The sequence below is a fragment of the Dermochelys coriacea genome, chromosome 1, assembly GCF_009764565.3.
Source record: "Dermochelys coriacea isolate rDerCor1 chromosome 1, rDerCor1.pri.v4, whole genome shotgun sequence".
NCBI classification, from domain to species: domain Eukaryota; kingdom Metazoa; phylum Chordata; order Testudines; family Dermochelyidae; genus Dermochelys; species Dermochelys coriacea.
Genome location: NC_050068.2, coordinates 26,669,809 through 26,687,888, shown reverse-complemented (window position 1 = coordinate 26,687,888; position 18,080 = coordinate 26,669,809). Strand labels below are relative to the sequence as shown.

At 43.8% G+C, this 18,080-nt stretch overlaps 1 protein-coding gene across 6 annotated transcripts in view; it reads right to left on the bottom strand.

Annotated features, from left to right (window-relative positions):
- The window catches only part of HEPHL1 (hephaestin like 1), a 118,303-nt gene extending 112,427 nt beyond the window's left edge, over nt 1-5,876 (bottom strand). For all 6 annotated transcript variants that reach the window (XM_038412461.2, XM_043504157.1, XM_043504158.1 and 3 more), the window contains exon 1: nt 5,656-5,876. In XM_038412461.2, coding sequence (XP_038268389.1) covers nt 5,656-5,822 — 167 coding nt within the window. In that variant the 5' untranslated portion in view covers nt 5,823-5,876. The remainder of the gene's footprint in view (nt 1-5,655) is intronic.
- Between the last annotated feature and the right edge of the window lie 12,204 nt (nt 5,877-18,080).

Genomic DNA, 18,080 nt, shown 5'->3' with positions numbered 1-18,080 from the left:
CCATTTCCAGCAGTAATGACCCATCCACTCCCAGTCTCTATTCAAGTTAATTGTATCCAGTTTGCAAATTAATTCCAATTCAGCAGTCTCTCGTTGGAATCTGTTTTTGAAGTTTTTTTGTTGAAGGATAGCCACTCAGGTCTGTAATTGAGTGACCAGAGAGACTGAAGTGTTCTCCGACTGGTTTTTGAATGTTATAATTCTTGAATCTGATTTGTGTCCATTTATTCTTTTACATAGAGACTGTCCAGTTTGACCAATGTACATAGCAGAGGGGCACTGCTGTTATTTTCTTTGTTGGGCCTGTCCTGTAGTAGGTGACTTTTGGGTACTCTTCTGGCTCTGTCAATCTGTTTCTTCACTTCAGCAGGTGGGTATTGTAGTTGTAAGAATGCATGATAGAGATCTTGTAGGTGTTTGTCTCTGTCTGAGGGGTTGGATCAAATGCGGTTGTATCATAGAGCTTGGCAGTAGACAATGGATTGTGTGGTGTGATCTGGGTGAAAGCTAGAGGCATGTAGGTAGGAATAGCGGTCAGTAGGTTTCTGATATAGGGTGGTGTTTATGTGACCATCGCTTATTAGCACCGTAGTGTCCAGGAAGTGGATCTCTTGTGTGGACTGGTCCAGGCTGAGGTTGATGGTGGGATGGAAATTGTTGAAATCATGGTGGAATTCCTCAAGGGCTTCTTTTCCATGGGTCCAGATGATGAAGATGTCATCAGTGTAGCGCAAGTAGAGTAGGGGCATTAGGGGACGAGAGCTGAGGAAGCGTTGTTCTAAGTCAGCCATAAAAATGCGTGGGGCCATGCGGGTACCCATCACAGTGCCGCTGATTTGAAGGTATACATTGTCCCCAAATGTGAAATAGTTATGGGTGAGGACAAAGTCACAAAGTTCTGCCACCAGGTTAGCCGTGACAGTATCGGGGATACTGTTCCTGACGGCTTGTAGTCCATCTTTGTGTGGAATGTTGGTGTAGAGGGCTTCTACATCCATAGTGGCTAGGATGGTGTTTTTAGGAAGATCACCAATGGACTGTAGTTTCCTCAGGAAATCGGTGGTGTCTCGAAGATAGCTGGGAGTGCTGGTAACGAAGGGCCTGAGGAGGGAGTCTACATAGCCAGACAATCCTGCTGTCAGGGTGCCAATGCCTGAGATGATGGGGCGTCCAGGATTTCCAGGTTTATGGATCTTGGGTAGCAGATAGAATACCCCAGGTCCTGGCTCCAGGGGTGTGTCTGTGCGGATTTGTTCTTGTGCTTTTTCAGGGAGTTTCTTGAGCAAATAGTGTAGTTTCTTTTGGTAACCCTCAGTGGGATCAGAGGGTAATGGCTTGTAGAAAGTGGTGTTGGAGAGCTGCCTAGTAGCCTATTGTTCATATTCCGACCTATTCATGTTGATAACAGCACCTCCTTTGTCAGCCTTTTAGATTATGATGTCAGAGTTGTTTGAGGCTGTGGATGGCATTGTGTTCTGCATGGCTGAGGTTATGGGGTAAGTGATGCTGCTTTTCCACAATTTCAGCCCGTGCACATCGGCGGAAGCACTCTATGTAGAAGTCCAGGGTGCTGTTTCGACCTTCAGGAGGAGTCCACCCCAAAGAAGGATTTCCCCATGTTATTCCCCCCCCCCACCTCCCACTGTTCCTCAGACGATCTTGTCAACTGCTGGATATGGGCCACCTTGATTATCACCACAAAAGGTTTTCTTCCTCCCCCGCCCCATTCCCTGCTGGTAATAGCTCATCTTAAGTAATCACTCTCCTTACAGTGTGTATGATAAAACCCATTGTTTCATGTTGTGTGTGTGTGTAAATCTCCCCATTATATTTTCCACTGAATGCATCCGATGAAGTGAGCTGTAGCTCACGAAAGCTTATGCTCAAATAAATTTGTTAGTCTCCAAGGTGCCACAAGTATTCCTTTTCTCCCTCTATGTGTGAAACTTGCAAGCTGCTAATTGTGTTAGTACATTCTAAGACAGAGTCTGTTCTCAAAACAATTCTTTGTAACAACTACTCACAGACAGAGAGAGAGAGACTCAAAGCAATACTCTGTAACAATAGAAACAGCACCCAGAGACTCCCCGCCCTTTTATTGTATTCATCTCGCTTTGTTAACAATTGTGATTAAAATAGAGATAGAGGATGTATGTGGATGGATGCTTGGTGTGGATAATAACTGAATGATCAGGGAGGTGCCAGCCTAAGAATCCAGTGTCCATCGGCTGAAGAAGGCGTCAAGTGGAAATAACCAGAGGACCCCCCGGATGGCAGACTGGAATCCACCCAACAGCCTCAGGAATGGGAGAACCAAAGAACAAGATAACATCTGGCAGCACAGAGCCGTCAGGAATGTGCCATCTGCTGATTGATTCAGCAACAGCATGATGAAGCAATTCCCATAGACTGGCATGGGAAGAAATTCCTATAAAAATGGACTCTAGAAAGTGAGAACTTTGGGGGTCTGATTCTGCAAACCAACTTCCAGGAGCACCAGATGTGCATCTGACAAGGCCCTGCTCCCTCCTCATGTCCAGGCCACCTGGCCAGTGGCTTAGCATGACCAACTCCAAGACTGGTAACTATAACAACAACCTTGCAGAACATTGTGTGTGTGTGTGTGTGTGTAAATATGAGATTGAATGGAATGTTATAGCTATAACTGCTTACTATGATTCTTTCTGTATTCACAATAAATGTGGTATTTTGCCTTTTCCCTTTTAATAAGATCCTGCTGGTTTTTATTTTTTTGGTATAACAAAATCACCACCATGCAATCTAGGTATGTGTAATGACTCTTGATAACTCTAGGCAATAAAACCTGGGACCTCCTGAACTAATTGCACCACCTCCCTGCTTGAGCAAAAATACAGAGCCCTTTCTTGCCTCACTACTGCAGCAGATGCATATTATTTATGCATCAGTCACAGCAAGGGCAAATGTAGCAGACAATCAACCGTGGGTTGAAGTTCTTGTGAAACTAGTAGAAAACAACCTCATTGTGCTTCTTACGTTTGGATGTCCATTAGCAGAGTGGGGTGAAATGGTTGCAGTACAGTTCTAAGCACTCAAGATCTGAACATTTTGTTGCTAAATCAAAACTGGTCCTGTTTTCCCCAAAATGCTCACAGGTACATGGGACCGTTTTCAATTCTATCACCCTAGCACTATTATTTTTTCTCACTAAAATGTCAGTAATTTTCTAAGTGAAAAAGAGTCCACTTTTCAGTGTAGTTGCTGTTTGAAAATGTGTAGTTTTATAGTTTTGCCATCGAACTACTGTTTTACACAATTCTGCAAAATGGAGAGATTTCTGGGAGTGTGAATGAGTTTGCACAACATTTTTTTCACAAGTTTGCACAGCTCCATTTGTTAGTCATCTTTTTTTAAAAAAAGCAGTAACAGTGGTTATAGAATTTCTTCACTCCTTCTCCATAACCATCACATCCACGCTAAAACAAAAAGTGAGAAGTCCATTTATTTCACTTGCTAATACTACATTTTTTGTACTTTTATGGTAATCTGCAAAGTTGTATACAGTTTTCACCTAAAGTTATTTTAAAAAAAAATATTCTTGTATTGCTTGAGACTTTTCAAACTATCATGAACATATCTAGGGGTGTAGGGAACAATCCTGCAGTGGCTTGGTGTTGCCTAGATAGCCATATAGGTCTTTCCCATTTCTAACTTCTAGGACAATACAAAGTTCTGAACTTGCATCACGATCTGCTACTGTGGACTCCTACACCTGGGCAGAATCCTATTTTCTCCCAAACCCTACCCCCATCCCTGTGCATAGTCCCACACCTGCTCTCTAGAGTAGGTGGAAGGTCCCTTAATTTTCTTAATAAAACTGAAACTTTAAAACATCCCCGTGTGGACCTCAATGAACACACAATATTCAGAAGTATAGCCGTTAGCTGTGTGTGTAAGAATATACACATCACAATACTGTGGTCACAGCTCAGAAAGGTACTTAGGCACATGTCTAAATTTAAGTACATGGATGTCAGTGGAAATACTCATATGCTTAAAATTTAAGCACTGACTTCCGTGGCTCCCTGAACCAAGGCCAATATATTCAGTATACAGTATGTTTGGACCATTTTTTCATCCCACTTGTACATGTGTATTTGAATCTTGAATAAGTCTTTCCCATCTCTGACTTCTGTGGTTCCACATAGAATCATATAAATGTAGAGTTGGAAGGGACCTTGAGAAGTCATCAAGTCCAGCCTCCTGTGCTCAGCCAGCACCAAATAAACCTAGACCATCCCTGACAGGTGTTTGTCCAGTCTCTTAAAAACCTCCAATAATGGGGATTTCACAACCTCCTTTGGAAGCCTATTCCAGAATTTATCTACCCATATAGTTAGAAAGATTTTCCTAATATCTAACCTAAATCTCCCTTGCTGCAGATTATGCCCATTACTTCTTGTCCTACTTTCAGTGGACATGGAGAATTCATCACAGTCCCCTTTATAACAGCCCATAACCTGACTCTTGTCAGGTCTCTCCTCAATTTTCTTTTCTGAAGAGTAAACATGCCCAGTTTGTTAACCTTTCCTCATAGGTCAGGTTTCCTAAACTTTTTATTCCTCTCCTTTGGAATCTCTCCAATTTGTCCACATCTTTCCTAAAGTTTGATGCCCAGAACTGGACACAGTATTCCAGATCAGGCCTTACCAGTACCAAGCAGAGCAAGACAAATACCTTCTGTGTCTTTCTTATCATATCCCTGTTAATACACTCCAGAATATTAGCCTTCTGGGCAACCGCATCACATTCTTGACTCATTCAGTTAGTGATCCACGATAACCCCCAGGTCCTTTTCAGCAGCAGTATTACCACCTAACCAGTTTCAGAGTAGCAGCCGTGTTAGTCTGTATTCACAAAAAGAAAGGAGTACTTGTGGCACCTTAGAGACTAACAAATTTATTGCATCCGATGAAGTGAGCTGTAGCTCACGAAAGCTTATGCTCTAATAAATTTGTTAGTCGCTAAGGTGCCACAAGTACTCCTTTTCTTTTCACCTAACCAGTTATTTCTCATTTTGTGGTTGTGCATTTGCTTTTTCCTTCCTCAGTGCAGTACTTTGCACTTGTTCTTATGGATTTCAAACCAGTTTTGTAAACTGGTGAAATTTGACAAATTGGAAAAAGATTCTCTTCAGTTTTCATGGTGAAAAAGCTGTGCTTAGTGGTGGCAGAACTGTGATGTCACCTTGGGCCAGCACTCATAGAAATACCCGATTTCCCACATGAATCCTTGTAAAGCAAAGCTGCAATTAAAAAAAAAAAATCCTTTTTGAGAACTAACACCTGAAATTCACCCTTCAATAAACATCACAGCAAGCATCCAGTCCCTGCACCATACCCCTATTTTATCAGTAATAAGGGAGAGAAGCCATTTTAAACAGCAGAGGCCTGATCCAACTCCCAGTCAATTCAGTGGGAGTCTCTTCACTGACTTGAATGGAAGTCATATCCAGCCTTAAATGTATATTGCAGCCATACTAGTAAAACTGTTTTTTTTAAACTAAAGTCCAGTGACGGCACAAACTTAAGACATTTTAAGACAATATCAGTGACCTAAGGATTTTTCTCTCGAGACAGCACGAGATCTGATTTACCAGAAACCTGAGGGACTTACTCATCTTCTGTGAGGCTTTGTCCTGTAATCAGATTCTTCCCAGTTGGTGCATAGTCCCAGTTCTCTTCCACAATCCCAACATAATAGGTTCTGGTAGTTGCTTCTACTAACACAAACAGCCAAAGGAATTTAAGAGGCAGAATGCAGCCACCAAACACAGAAGGCATTTGTAGGTGTAATTGCAACTCAGGCAGCAGAGATGGCTCACCCCTCCCTCCCCTTAGCTCTCAACAAGTTACAAATAAAGAATGGACAAAGCAAAGCTCCTCCTATTCAGCAATTTGGGGCTGGGATAGGCAAGAAAGCTTGTGCAAGCAAAACAGGCCTATTGAGGGGGTTGCTATGGTGACAGGACTTTTGCCAGCCCTTCAATGAATGTGTAACTGGCTTATTTTTGTTTGCCTTTCAGACTACAACAAATCAGTGTTTTGGGAAGTTTGGTTGCTTGTAAATCCTTCTTCCTCTTTTACCAGAAAGTGTGGTTTGTAATGTTAGGCCAGGATTTTTTCGTCCTCATCACATCCACATTTTTTTTTTTTAATATTTGCTCATCATTTCTTTATACCTTAAAAGCTAGACTCTTAGACTTTGCTTAGTAACTTTAAGTCACTAGAAACTAGGGTGACCAGGTAGCAAGTGTGAAAAATCAGGACAGAGGGTAAGGGGGCAATAGGTGCCTATATAAGACAAAGCCCTGAATATCAGGACTGTCCCTGTAAAATCAGGACATCTGGTCACCCTACTAGCTACTGCACAGTTGAGAACAATCAGCACTTTCTAAAAATCAGGTCCCTTAAAATTCTTTCAAGTTGGACACTTAAAAAATGGAGGCATCCGGCATAGGGTTGCCAATGTTCTAATCATAGAAAATCAAACCCCCTTCCCCTGCCCCGCCCCTTCCCCAAGATCCTGCCCCCACTCACTCCATCACTCACTCTCCCCCACCCTCGCTCACTTTCACCAGGCTGGGGTAGGGGGTTGGGGTGTGGGAGGGGGTACAGGCTCTGGGTTGAGGCCAGAAATGAGGAGCTCAGGGTGTGGGAGGTGGCTCTGGACTCTGGCACAGGGTTGGGGTGCAGGAGGGGATGCGGGCTCCAGGAGGGAGTTTGGGTGCAGGAAGGGGCTCAGGGCTGGGGCATGGTGTTGGAAGTTGGAGCGCAGGCGCTGGGCGGTGCTTACCTCAGGCAGCTCCCAGAAGCAGCTGGCAGGTCCCTCCAGCCCCTAGGGGGAGGGACGGCCACAGGGACTCCACACACTGCCTCCACCCTGAGCTCCAGCTCCACAGCTCCCATTGGCCAATGGTGCCAGTGCTCGGGATGGGGGTAACATGCAGAGCCCCTGTGGCCTTCCCTCTGCCGAGAGCTGGAGGGAGGCTTCCAGGAGCTGCGCTGGGAGCCTGCCAGTCCCACTGCGCCAGCAGTGCCACCAACCGGACTTTTAACAGCCCGGTCAGCAGTGCTGAGCGGAACCGCCAGGGTCCCTTTTCAACCAGATACTCTGGTAGAAAACCAGACACCTGGCAACCCTAATCTAATATCAGTCACTTTTGAACATCCAGGCCTAATTGTCTAGAAAAGGAGAATACACACTATTATATATGCAAAGTATATTTGGAATACAAACACAAACAATGTTAAAAGGACATTAAGATTGCAATGACAAGCAATCAAATTAGGAAATGTAAGAATTAAGGTTGGCTGTTCTACTTTAATTTAGCCCCTTTTGCATATTCATTTTGATACAACCTTTAATTACATGATCACCTATTTTCCATAGATGCCTCATTCTGTGTGCAGGATGGATGATGCTCACTTAATGCACAGCTGTTTAATATTTCGTTTTTCCCCCCCCATTATTCAGCGTTTGGTCCCATGCCTTATTTACTGCATACTATTCAAACTCCGCCCTGAAAACAGAATTATTAATTTCCTACTGAGCTTTTCTGTAGTGCTCAACACCATGGTATCTGAGTGGTTTACTAACACTAATGAATTTATATTTACAACACACCTGTGAGGTGAAGATGGTCTTATCACCGTTTTACAGATGGGGAACTGACGCACAGAAAGTGATTTTGGGTGCCGCATCTGAGATTCCCAGGACCTGATTTTTCAAAGGAATTATATAGTATTTCATATGTTCAAGGTGCAACTTTCATTGCAGACATGAGTACTCAGCACTTCTACAAAATCAGTCCTCAGAGTCTCAAGTTGGGTAGCCAGAAAATAAGGAACATAAATGATCTGGAGGATGGTGTGGATTGCACTCTCAGCAAATTTGCGGATGATACTAAACTGGGAGGAGTGGTAGATACGCTGGAGGGGAGGGATAGGATACAGAAGGACCTAGACAAATTGGAAGATTGGGCCAAAAGAAATCTAATGAGGTTCAATAAGGATAAATGCAGGGTCCTGCACTTAGGATGGAAGAATCCAATGCACCGCTACAGACTAGGGACCGAATGGCTCGGCAGCAGTTCTGCGGAAAAGGACCTAGGGGTGACAGTGGACGAGAAGCTGGATATGAGTCAGCAGTGTGCCCTTGTTGCCAAGAAGGCCAATGGCATTTTGGGTTGTATAAGTAGGGGCATAGCGAGCAGATCGAGGGACGTGATCGTTCCCCTCTATTCGACACTGGTGAGGCCTCATCTGGAGTACTGTGTCCAGTTTTGGGCCCCACACTACAGGAAGGATGTGGATAAATTGGAAAGAGTACAACGAAGGGCAACAAAAATGATTAGGGGTCTAGAGCACATGACTTATGAGGAGAGGCTGAGGGAGCTGGGATTGTTTAGTCTGCAGAAGAGAAGAATGAGGGGGGATTTGATAGCTGCTTTCAACTACCTGAAAGGGGGTTTCAAAGAGGATGGCTCTAGACTGTTCTCAATGGTAGCAGATGACAGAACAAGGAGTAATGGTCTCAAGTTGCAATGGGGGAGGTTTAGATTGGATATTAGGAAAAACTTTTTCACTAAGAGGGTGGTGAAACACTGGAATGCGTTACCTAGGGAGGTGGTAGAATCTCCTTCCTTAGAGGTTTTTAAGGTCAGGCTTGACAAAGCCCTGGCTGGGATGATTTAACTGGGACTTGGTCCTGCTTTGAGCAGGGGGTTGGACTAGATGACCTTCTGGGGTCCCTTCCAACCCTGATATTCTATGATTCTATGAACACACAATGAGTGACCACCTGTTAACAGGTTTCAGAGTAGCAGCCGTGTTCATCTGTATTCGCAAAAAGAAAAGGAGTACTTGTGGCACCTTAGAGACTAACAAATTTATTTGAGCATAAGCTTCCGTGAGCTCAAATAAAAACTTATGCTCAAATAAATTTGTTAGTCTCTACGGTGCCACAAGTACTCCTTTTCTTTTTACCTGTTAGCAATTTGTTTTGCCCAGCATCACATCTAGGACTCTGGGGCAGAGATAGGGACAGAATCCAATTCTCAAGATCAGCATTCAACTGCCTTAACCATGAAATCATAGGTGCCGTGTTTCTAATCTGCCGGGGGGGGTGCTCCCCTGGCTCTGCCCAGGCCCCACCCCCCTCCACCCATTCCCCCCCAGTGCCTCACCCAACCTCTTTCCCGCCATGTTCTGTCCCCTCCCCCAAGTGCGCTGCGCCTTCACTTCTCTCCCCTCCCCTACCCTACAGCGCCTCCAGATGACACGAAACCTCTGATCCACAGCAGGAGGTAGGCGCTGGGAGGGAAAGGGAGGCACTGATTGGTGGGACCCGCCAGAAGGCACTGCGGGGAGGGAGAGGTGTTGATGGGGGGCTGCTGGTGCCTTTTTTCCCCTGTGGATGCTCCAGCCCCTGAGTACCCACAGAGTGGTCTATTCATGAAATCATCCTTTTTCTCCTAGCAATCACCTTCCTCAGTCACAACACACCTTCCAGCTTCTGCAACAAATTAAACATGGGTCCTACAGACAACAGTATCCTTCACTGCACAACCCTGAGTCATACCTTGAGCAGGTATCCCATACTCAATGAGGCAGGGTCCTGTCGAAAGTATGGTATGGGAGTACGTAACTATGGTTGCCAACATTGTATGTCAAAAACAAGGGACTGTTTTCTTAAACCCCCAACTCAACCCTCCTCCCAATAGGATGATGATAATAAATGAATACAATAATAATAATAATAATAAGCAGTACTCATGTATTCACCAGGGGTATGTCTTGCTGCTTTTTGCAGCACTCAGCAACTCACAATCTTGTTGTACAGAGATGAAGAAATAACAGACATCCCCTGTTGGCAACCCTAGGGCTCTCCTGGAAAGATGCACCCATGAGTACTAGCCCCCTGCTGTTGAAATACTGGATAAAAGGTGTCCTGTGCTGATTTAGTACAAGACAGGCAATTTTCTATTTAAATAAGGGATGTCCCTTGTAATAAGAGACTGTTGCCAACCCTACATGTAATTAAAGTCTGTATCACAATGCATACATGCAAAGGGGCCAAACTGAGATTGCACAAGCAGCTTGAAATCTTATGTTTCCTTACTTCTGAGTATTAGACTTTGCAGTCTTAATAGTGTTCTTTTAATGCGTTTTTTGTGTATGTATATAATTTCCTCAGTTTTCAAAAAAGCAAAGTGAAAAACCAGAAATGCCCTCATATGTTATCATATTGACAACAAAATGGTTCATCAGCAGGGTTGGAACATTTTAGATCCACCTCACAGATCTTTACCACTTGAGCTAATGACGTAACTGATAGTAGTAGGTTGTCATCCTCTATATGGACCAGCACTAATGAGCACTGAACCATGCATTGTGACAGTGGGTTTCACAGAGAGTTGCCAACAGCACAAGAATGGTGCAATTCAGGAATCTTGAATTCCATTCTATGCTTAGGGGAGAGAAGGGGGTGAAGTGTTCTCTAGGGGTCACAGACCCTTCTGCCTATTTGCCCCAAATGTGACCTCTTCTGCCCCATCCCCTCTAACCTGTCCCTGTCCAATCCTGTCCGTTCCCCACCCCCGGCTCCTCTTCCCAGTCTCATTCTCTTCAACTAGCCAGTCCCACTCTCCAATCCTCATACTTCATCCCAGTCCCAATTCACTTGCCCAGCCAATCTCAGTTCTCTCCCTGCACCCTGGCTCCTCATCAGATTTGTGTCTCCTCCACCTCATTGCCTTAAAAATTCATGCTGAGGCAGACACATGGCATGGAGAACTTCAGTCCAATTAAAAATAGGCAAAATGATAAGCACATGAAAACAGGGTCTTATAATGGGAAGTTTTGGGCGACCTTAGTAACTGGTGCTGTCAGACTCACCTATAAGATCTTGCCCCCAGACCTGCCCTGATTTACAACACGTGCAACCCCAATGACTGGGAAGAAGTTGGCCCTTTATAGTGTACTTACCCCTTTGTAAGTATGATACATATGTGACCCTTCGGTTAACACTGGTTTTTATGTACACTAAATTACAGCTGTTTATCTCTGCACATACTCAGTGAGCTGTGGCCATTAAAGTACCATTGGAGCTGCCATCAGGACGGTCCATGATCCCAGACCTACCTGCAACCCTTGTGCATAGTATAGTTTATCTAGATCAGTGGTTCTCAAACTTATTTGATCATGCCCCCTTCTTTGTGTCTGTAGTAGTTTATGCCTTTCCCCCTGCCCCCGCCAAACAAGTACACATACAGATTAAAAATCATCAACATGCAACTCTCACTAAATATTAAAAACAGCAAGGCATTGATTCAAACAGAGCTATTCAAGTATATAGTAATGTAGGTAATTTTAAGTGAGATACTGCTTACTGGCATCACACTGCTACTAGTGTAATAGGTGCGTCTATTTTTTGGAGCAGAGCAATTCCATGAATTGCACGAATGAAGCAACAATCCATTGCAATAAGAGCAAAAGCAAAACTGTGACTGTGATTGATGCTTACAATTAAATGTGCACAATGTGTCGTAGCAAACAGATTAACGTTCAGATGGCAATGACTTTGTATAAGGCTAGGTAAGCTTAACAGAAATCTGTCAAAGTGCACAGCGCCACCTGATATGTTTGGAGGAATCAGCTTTGCTAGTTATTCATGGCTGCAGGTAAAATGTGCCGTATTTGTGACAGGTTCCCCCCCATGGTGCCTCCTGGAATTGGGGTACCACTGAGCCCTCTGACCCACCAGCTTGGGCTCCCTCTCTCACTGTGCTGCTGTGACAAGCTGCAGACCCGCTTCCGGTCCTACACTTCCACCAGCATTCACACAGGTAGGGACACACCTAGCTGCAGTTACATGCAGGCTCTCTGACCAGCCACTGCATGAAGGAACAGTAGAAAGGCTACAGCAAAGATAATTCTCAGCTCCCCAGGCATGCACCCCCTCAGGAGCATAAACCCAAAATTTTACCTTCTTGCACTGCACAAGGATTTGTACAGTGTAAGCTCATAGAGTTAACCTCCCCTCACCCAATGTGGAGAGGAATACGCAACAGTCTTTGCCCCATGACCTACAGTTTCCCATGCATTTCACTCAAACTCACTGGTTTAGATAAAGCAAAAACAAGTGTAACTACAAGAGAGATTTTAAATAAGGGATAGCAAACAGATCAAAGCAGATTACCTTGCAAATAAACAAAAACGCAAACTAAGCCTAAAATATTAGAAAGATAGGATACGAATTAGCAATTCTCACCCTGGCAGATGATACAAGCAGGCTGCAGATTCTTAAAGCACAAGCTACACTTGCTTTGTAGCTTGGAATTCCCAGGTTTTCATACACAGGCTAGAAATTTCTTTAGCCTGGGTCCAGCACTTTCCCCAGTTCAGTCTTCGTTCCTCAGGTGTTTCCAGGAGTCTTCTTGAGTGGGGAGTGAAGAACCACCAATGATGTCACTCCCTGTCTTATATAGCTTTAGCATATGGCGGGAATACTTTGTCACCAACCTCAGTTTATGGAAAACATTGACATCCTAAGATGGAGTCCAGAGTCATGTGGCCTGGTCACAAGCCCCTGCATACCTTGCTGAGTCATAGCAGCCATTACTTACAGGCTGTCTGGAATGTTCACAGGAAGGTGAATTTCTTCCAGGGTTCATGGTCTTTGCTTATGGGCCATCAGCACTGTCTGGCTTCTTCCTTGTTGTACCTGAAAGACTGACAGTGGGTGTTTTCCAGAATAAGCCCATTTGAAATACAGATCCCTAGTCAATATTCATAACTTCAGATACAAAAATGACACATGCATACAAATAGGATAATCATATTCAGTAAATTGTAACCTTTTCATTGACACCTCACATGATTTATCTTGTACAAAACGCATCATAATTTGCCATAATCCTAGCATCATAATATTACTATGGTGAAAATGAGGTGCAATGTCAATACTCTTTCTAAAACTTCTCACGCCCTCCCAGATTACATTCCTTGCCCACAGGTGGATTAAGATTTATTGGGGCCCTAGGCACAAAGAACATTGTTGGGGGGGTGGAGACATACACACCATGGGGCTCTGCCTGCTGCTCTTCCCCTTCCCCCCATGGCCCTGCCTCCTAGCCTGGACAGAAGTCCGGCCATGGGTAAAAACTAACCAGGGAGCTTGGGCTTCTGTGGGGAGCTCTGGACCCTCCTCCTGTCCTGGACAGGATGCCCTGGGGGCAGGGACATGGGCCAGGGGCTGCTCTCAGCTATCCTGGCTCCTCGCCCAGGGCAGATGGAGTGTCTGGAGCTCTCCACAGCTGCCTGGGCTCCTTGGGCAGCTGTTACTACAGTCTAGGGTGACCCTCCATCCTGTTTTGGCCAGGACAGTCCCCTTTTTAAGCCCTGCCCCAGACTTCCCAACCTTTTTGGCAAAACTGGGCATTTGTCCAAAAAGGGGCTTGGGGGAGGGGCAGTGTCATTGGGGGGAGGGACGATAGAGGGGGAAGGGGGGCCCCAGAGGTGAAGGTCTGTTTACAAATACAGGGAGCAAAGGAGCAATGTGTATATATATTTTAAAAAGAGAATTTTGGCTGTCTAAAAGACCCATTCAAATAGAGAAGGAATGAATCTGAGAGAGGGTAAGAGGGGAGCAGAGAAAAGCCTAGATAGCGTGTATATATAATGTATTGGGCTGGCTGGAAAAGTGTTTTTAAAAAAAACAGCTATGGGGGAAACCAACTATTTATTGAAGACAACAAAGGAACCATGTACAGTTGCTGCACTTTATTGTACTGCCTTTATTGTTTTAAAATTGTTTTAAAGGAGTTAGAACTGCCTACCTTATTGCAACTGGTTTAATAAAGAAAGACATGCAATGATTTAAAATACTTCAATTATTCCTGTGTAACTTAAGTATGAAATGTAAATTTTCCTTTTTAAGTGGTCTGAGAAGCTGATGTAATCAGAGTGTCTGAGCACAGGCTGTGGAGCCAAAAAAATGAGTTCTTTTCCTCGCTAGATGATCTTTGCTTATTGCACAACTTTGCATTGTATGAGTTTCCACATCATAAAATGATTTTTACTTACCTCCCAGCAGGGAGTGAGGATTAATTATTTAGCTTTTATAAAGCAGCTTGAAGTTTCAAAACACTAAATATAAACTACACATTTATGGGAAAAATACTAGATTGTAAGCTGCTCTGGGCAGGAGCCTTGTCTCTTTACAGATCAAAGAATCAAATACTAATATAAAATAGGCAGCATAGAAATAAATTATGAATAAAAATAAATGTTAAATTAAAGTTGTCCTCTTGTCAATACATTGTTTGGATTTGAATTAATAACCCTGTTGATACTTGTGACACTAGTTCTGGAGCCTGTAGTTTCAGGTGAGTGAGTGTGGACAGCTGCAGCTGTCTGCACACATAATACAGCATTATGCCAGAGAACTCTGTTTAAGGGCCAGACATTGTAATAGCTGAGTCATAAGGTTTTTTATGAAAACAGTATTGTCTATTGGTGAGTGTTGGAGATGGGCAATCAGGACTCTTGAGTTCTCTGACTAGCAGTGATACTTGATTCACTTTCTGCTTGAGTGTAGGCAATTTGGTGTTCATAGAATATCAGGGTTGGAAGGGACCTCAGAAGGTCATCTAGTCCAACCCCCTGCTCAAAGCTGGACCAATCCCCAATTTTTGCCCCAGATTCCTAAGTGGCCCCCCTCAAGGATTAAACTTACAACCCTGGGTTTAGCAGACCAATGCGCAAACCACTGAGCTATCCCTTGCTTAACCTCTGTGTGTTTCACTATACCTATGTGTAAAATGGGGGGCAGTACCATGCAGGAAGGAAGGGGGAAGGAGAGGGACTCGTGGGGAGGAGGGGGGACAGCTCCTCACGGGAGGGAAGGGGGAAGGAGAGAGGCTTGGTGGGGGCAGCTCTGCACAGGATGGAGGGGGGAATATGCTTACTTTACAGCTCCTGCATCTGGCCTGGCCAGGGGGAAGAAGAGGAGCAGGACCCCTGGGGGAGGAAGAGGAGGAGCCAGAGAGGGTGGAGCCAGAGTTCCGGCTTGTGGGGGGTCCCCAACTGGCCGGGGCTCCTGGGCATGGGCCCCATGGACCAATGCGGTAATCCACCACTGTCTGCGCTCATCCAGGGCAGGCCACCCCCCACTTTGAGAATGTCTGATCTAGATCCATAGATGACCCCCATCACTGTGATATCTGAGTGCCTCACAAACATTAATAGAGTTATCCTCACAAGAGAACTTTGAGATAGGAGAGTATTATCTCCATTTAACAGATAAGGGAACTGAGGCACAGAGAGATTATTATTCATTAAGTGACATGAAGAAATCTAAGTCAGAGCCAGGAATCGAACACAGGCCTCCTGAACCCCGGTGTCCAACTCATCAGTTCAGCTGGCTCTTTCTGAACTTATAAATGGTCAGCTTGGTGAATGCCTGGAAGAGGTCGATGAGGAAGTCTCTGGAGCTATAGGGTGGGATTTTCAAAAGTATTTAGGGCCAGATTTGTAAAGGTATTTACATAGCTAAAGATGCAAATAGGCATCTACTGGGATTTTCAAAAAGTGCCCAGGCACTTAACTACAATTGATTTCAATCCCATTAGGTGCCTATGTGTATCTTCAAGCACCTAAATACCTTTAAAAGTCTGGCCTCAGAAGCACAAGCCCCACTGACTTTCAGTGAGTCTTAAACTTGTGTTCCTTAGGCTTGTCTACATCGGCGTTTTACAGCGCTGCAGATTTCTCACTCGGGTGTGAAAAAACCACCCCTGAGCACAGCAAGTTTCAGGCTCTTTTGAAAAATCTCACCCATGATGCTTAGCCTGTTTGACCTCAGTCTGCTATAGGTAACAATCCTGTAGTGGCAAGGGGGTGGATTAGATTACCTAAAAGGCCTTTTCCATCTCTAATGTCTGTGCTTCTCGGAATCACCAATACAGCAACTGGAAAAAGAAAAACAAACAACTAAACCACACACCAATCCAGTTTCATAGCACTTGAATGAGGCTGGCCTCATCTGATCCAGAGACAATGCAGACTGCTTTTACTGAAGTAGCTTTATGTGTTTCTTTATGTTAAATATTCTTATTTATAATGCATATATATGTATCTTTAACATAATCTCTAAAACCCAGGAGGTGTAGTTAAGTCCCAGGAGAGTGAAAATTAAAACCACTGTTGATAAGAGAAAGATAAAGTATAGTCCAAAGGATGAGCTATGCTCTTATTTTCAAGATCAGACAATTCTCCCTCTTATTTTCTCCCCCAACCGCTTTTAAGTCAGTGCTGCTGATATGGTTTAATGTTTAGCTATCAGCCGTGCTATCCCCTGATACAAACGAAGTTCACTATCTCAGTTAACTGATAGATTTTCCAAATTTCTTTTATTACTGATATCATAAAGGCTGTGCAAACAGGAGACTTGATCTTGAGAGCTGAGGTACACCCATAAGTCGCATTCCTATCCTAAAAGTCTTGCTCTGTTCTCACCGCTTCTACTTCAAAGACTTTCTATCTGGCTTCCTAACATCTCACTTCATTCTACTCCAGCCCATTTAAAATGCTGGTGTTAATAATCTCCTTCCTCTTCCATTGTTTCAAGCTCATCGCTCAGCTATTCAAATAATCCCATATTATATTACTATGTTTCCAACATTAATCATTAAAAAGAAAAAAATGGGGGAATGGAGATGGTAAAGCTGTCAGAAAGTTAACTTTGGGTTGACAGGTTACAGAGAAGCAGCCGTGTCAAATGAAGTGAGCTATAGAAAGCTTATGCTCAAATAAATGTGTTAGTCTAAGGTGCCACAAGTACTCCTTTTCTTTTATTTTAGGGTTGTTACTTCACATTCAAATTTATAAGAGTAAGATAGATAGGCAGACTAGTACATGATCAAGCAAATTCTGACTCTCATGAGTAGCCCATACTCAGGCAGGTGGTTCCATTGAACTCAATTGCACTATGTGCCCAAGTCTCAGTTATTCATGTCACTCACAATTTGCAATATTGGGTCCTTACTATGTAACCTATGAAAACAAGGTCTGTTTATATTTGAATATGAAAACTTTGTATAGAGAATTTCTCTGGGGGTAAAATGCAACCTGTGCACTATGCAAGTTTCAGTGAAGCCATCAAAATACAGTTTAAGTGGAACTAAAGGAAAGCATAGGCCGTGTACTGGCATCTGCACAGGCTGAATTTCAACCTGGCAGCTTTACTATCTCCTTTCTTCTTTTTTTAAACTAGTGAGTTTTACATTTTTTAATTTCAATTTTTATTAATGTTTATATATACAGCTACAGGAGGGAAGGAGAAAGGTTGGGGGGGCAGCTCTGCACAGGAGGAAGGAGAGGGGCTCTCAGGAGGGCCAGCTCTGTGTGGGAGGGAGCAGGGAAGGAGAGGAGCTCAATAAATTCTAGTTTTGCCATTGATTATCGTAAGAGCAAGATTAGGCCCCAGATGTATATTTGCTGCAACAACAACTTAAAATCTGAATAGGTTTCAGAGTAGCAGCCGTGTTAGTCTGTATTCGCAAAAAGAAAAGGAGTACTTGTGGCACCTTAGAGACTAACAAATTTATTAGAGCATAAGCTTTCGTGAGCTACAGCTCACTTCATCGGATGCATTAATAAAATCTGAATAGTAAGTCAACTTCCTTGCTCCTTACTGTGATAGTTATTTGCAGAACAGCAGTAATGTGTGGATGTGATTAGCACCATATATTGGAAAACACTTTAGCCTGGCTTCAGCATTTATTAGACCTGGCAGCCTTATATACATTAATGCTTCACTACCTTGTTGCATCATTAAATTGAGGCATGTCTAACATTCCTTAAGGTGCACATCACCATTCAGAACAAGATGAAAGAACAGTTGTTTTGCCCTGACATCTGGGAAATTCTTGGGAACTTCCCCAGGCAGTGAAGCAATGCATTGAAAACATCTTGCCAATCAGAATGTCCACAGACCTTTTAGAAAAGGGTCAGAGGAGCCATGCTACAGCTTTTTCC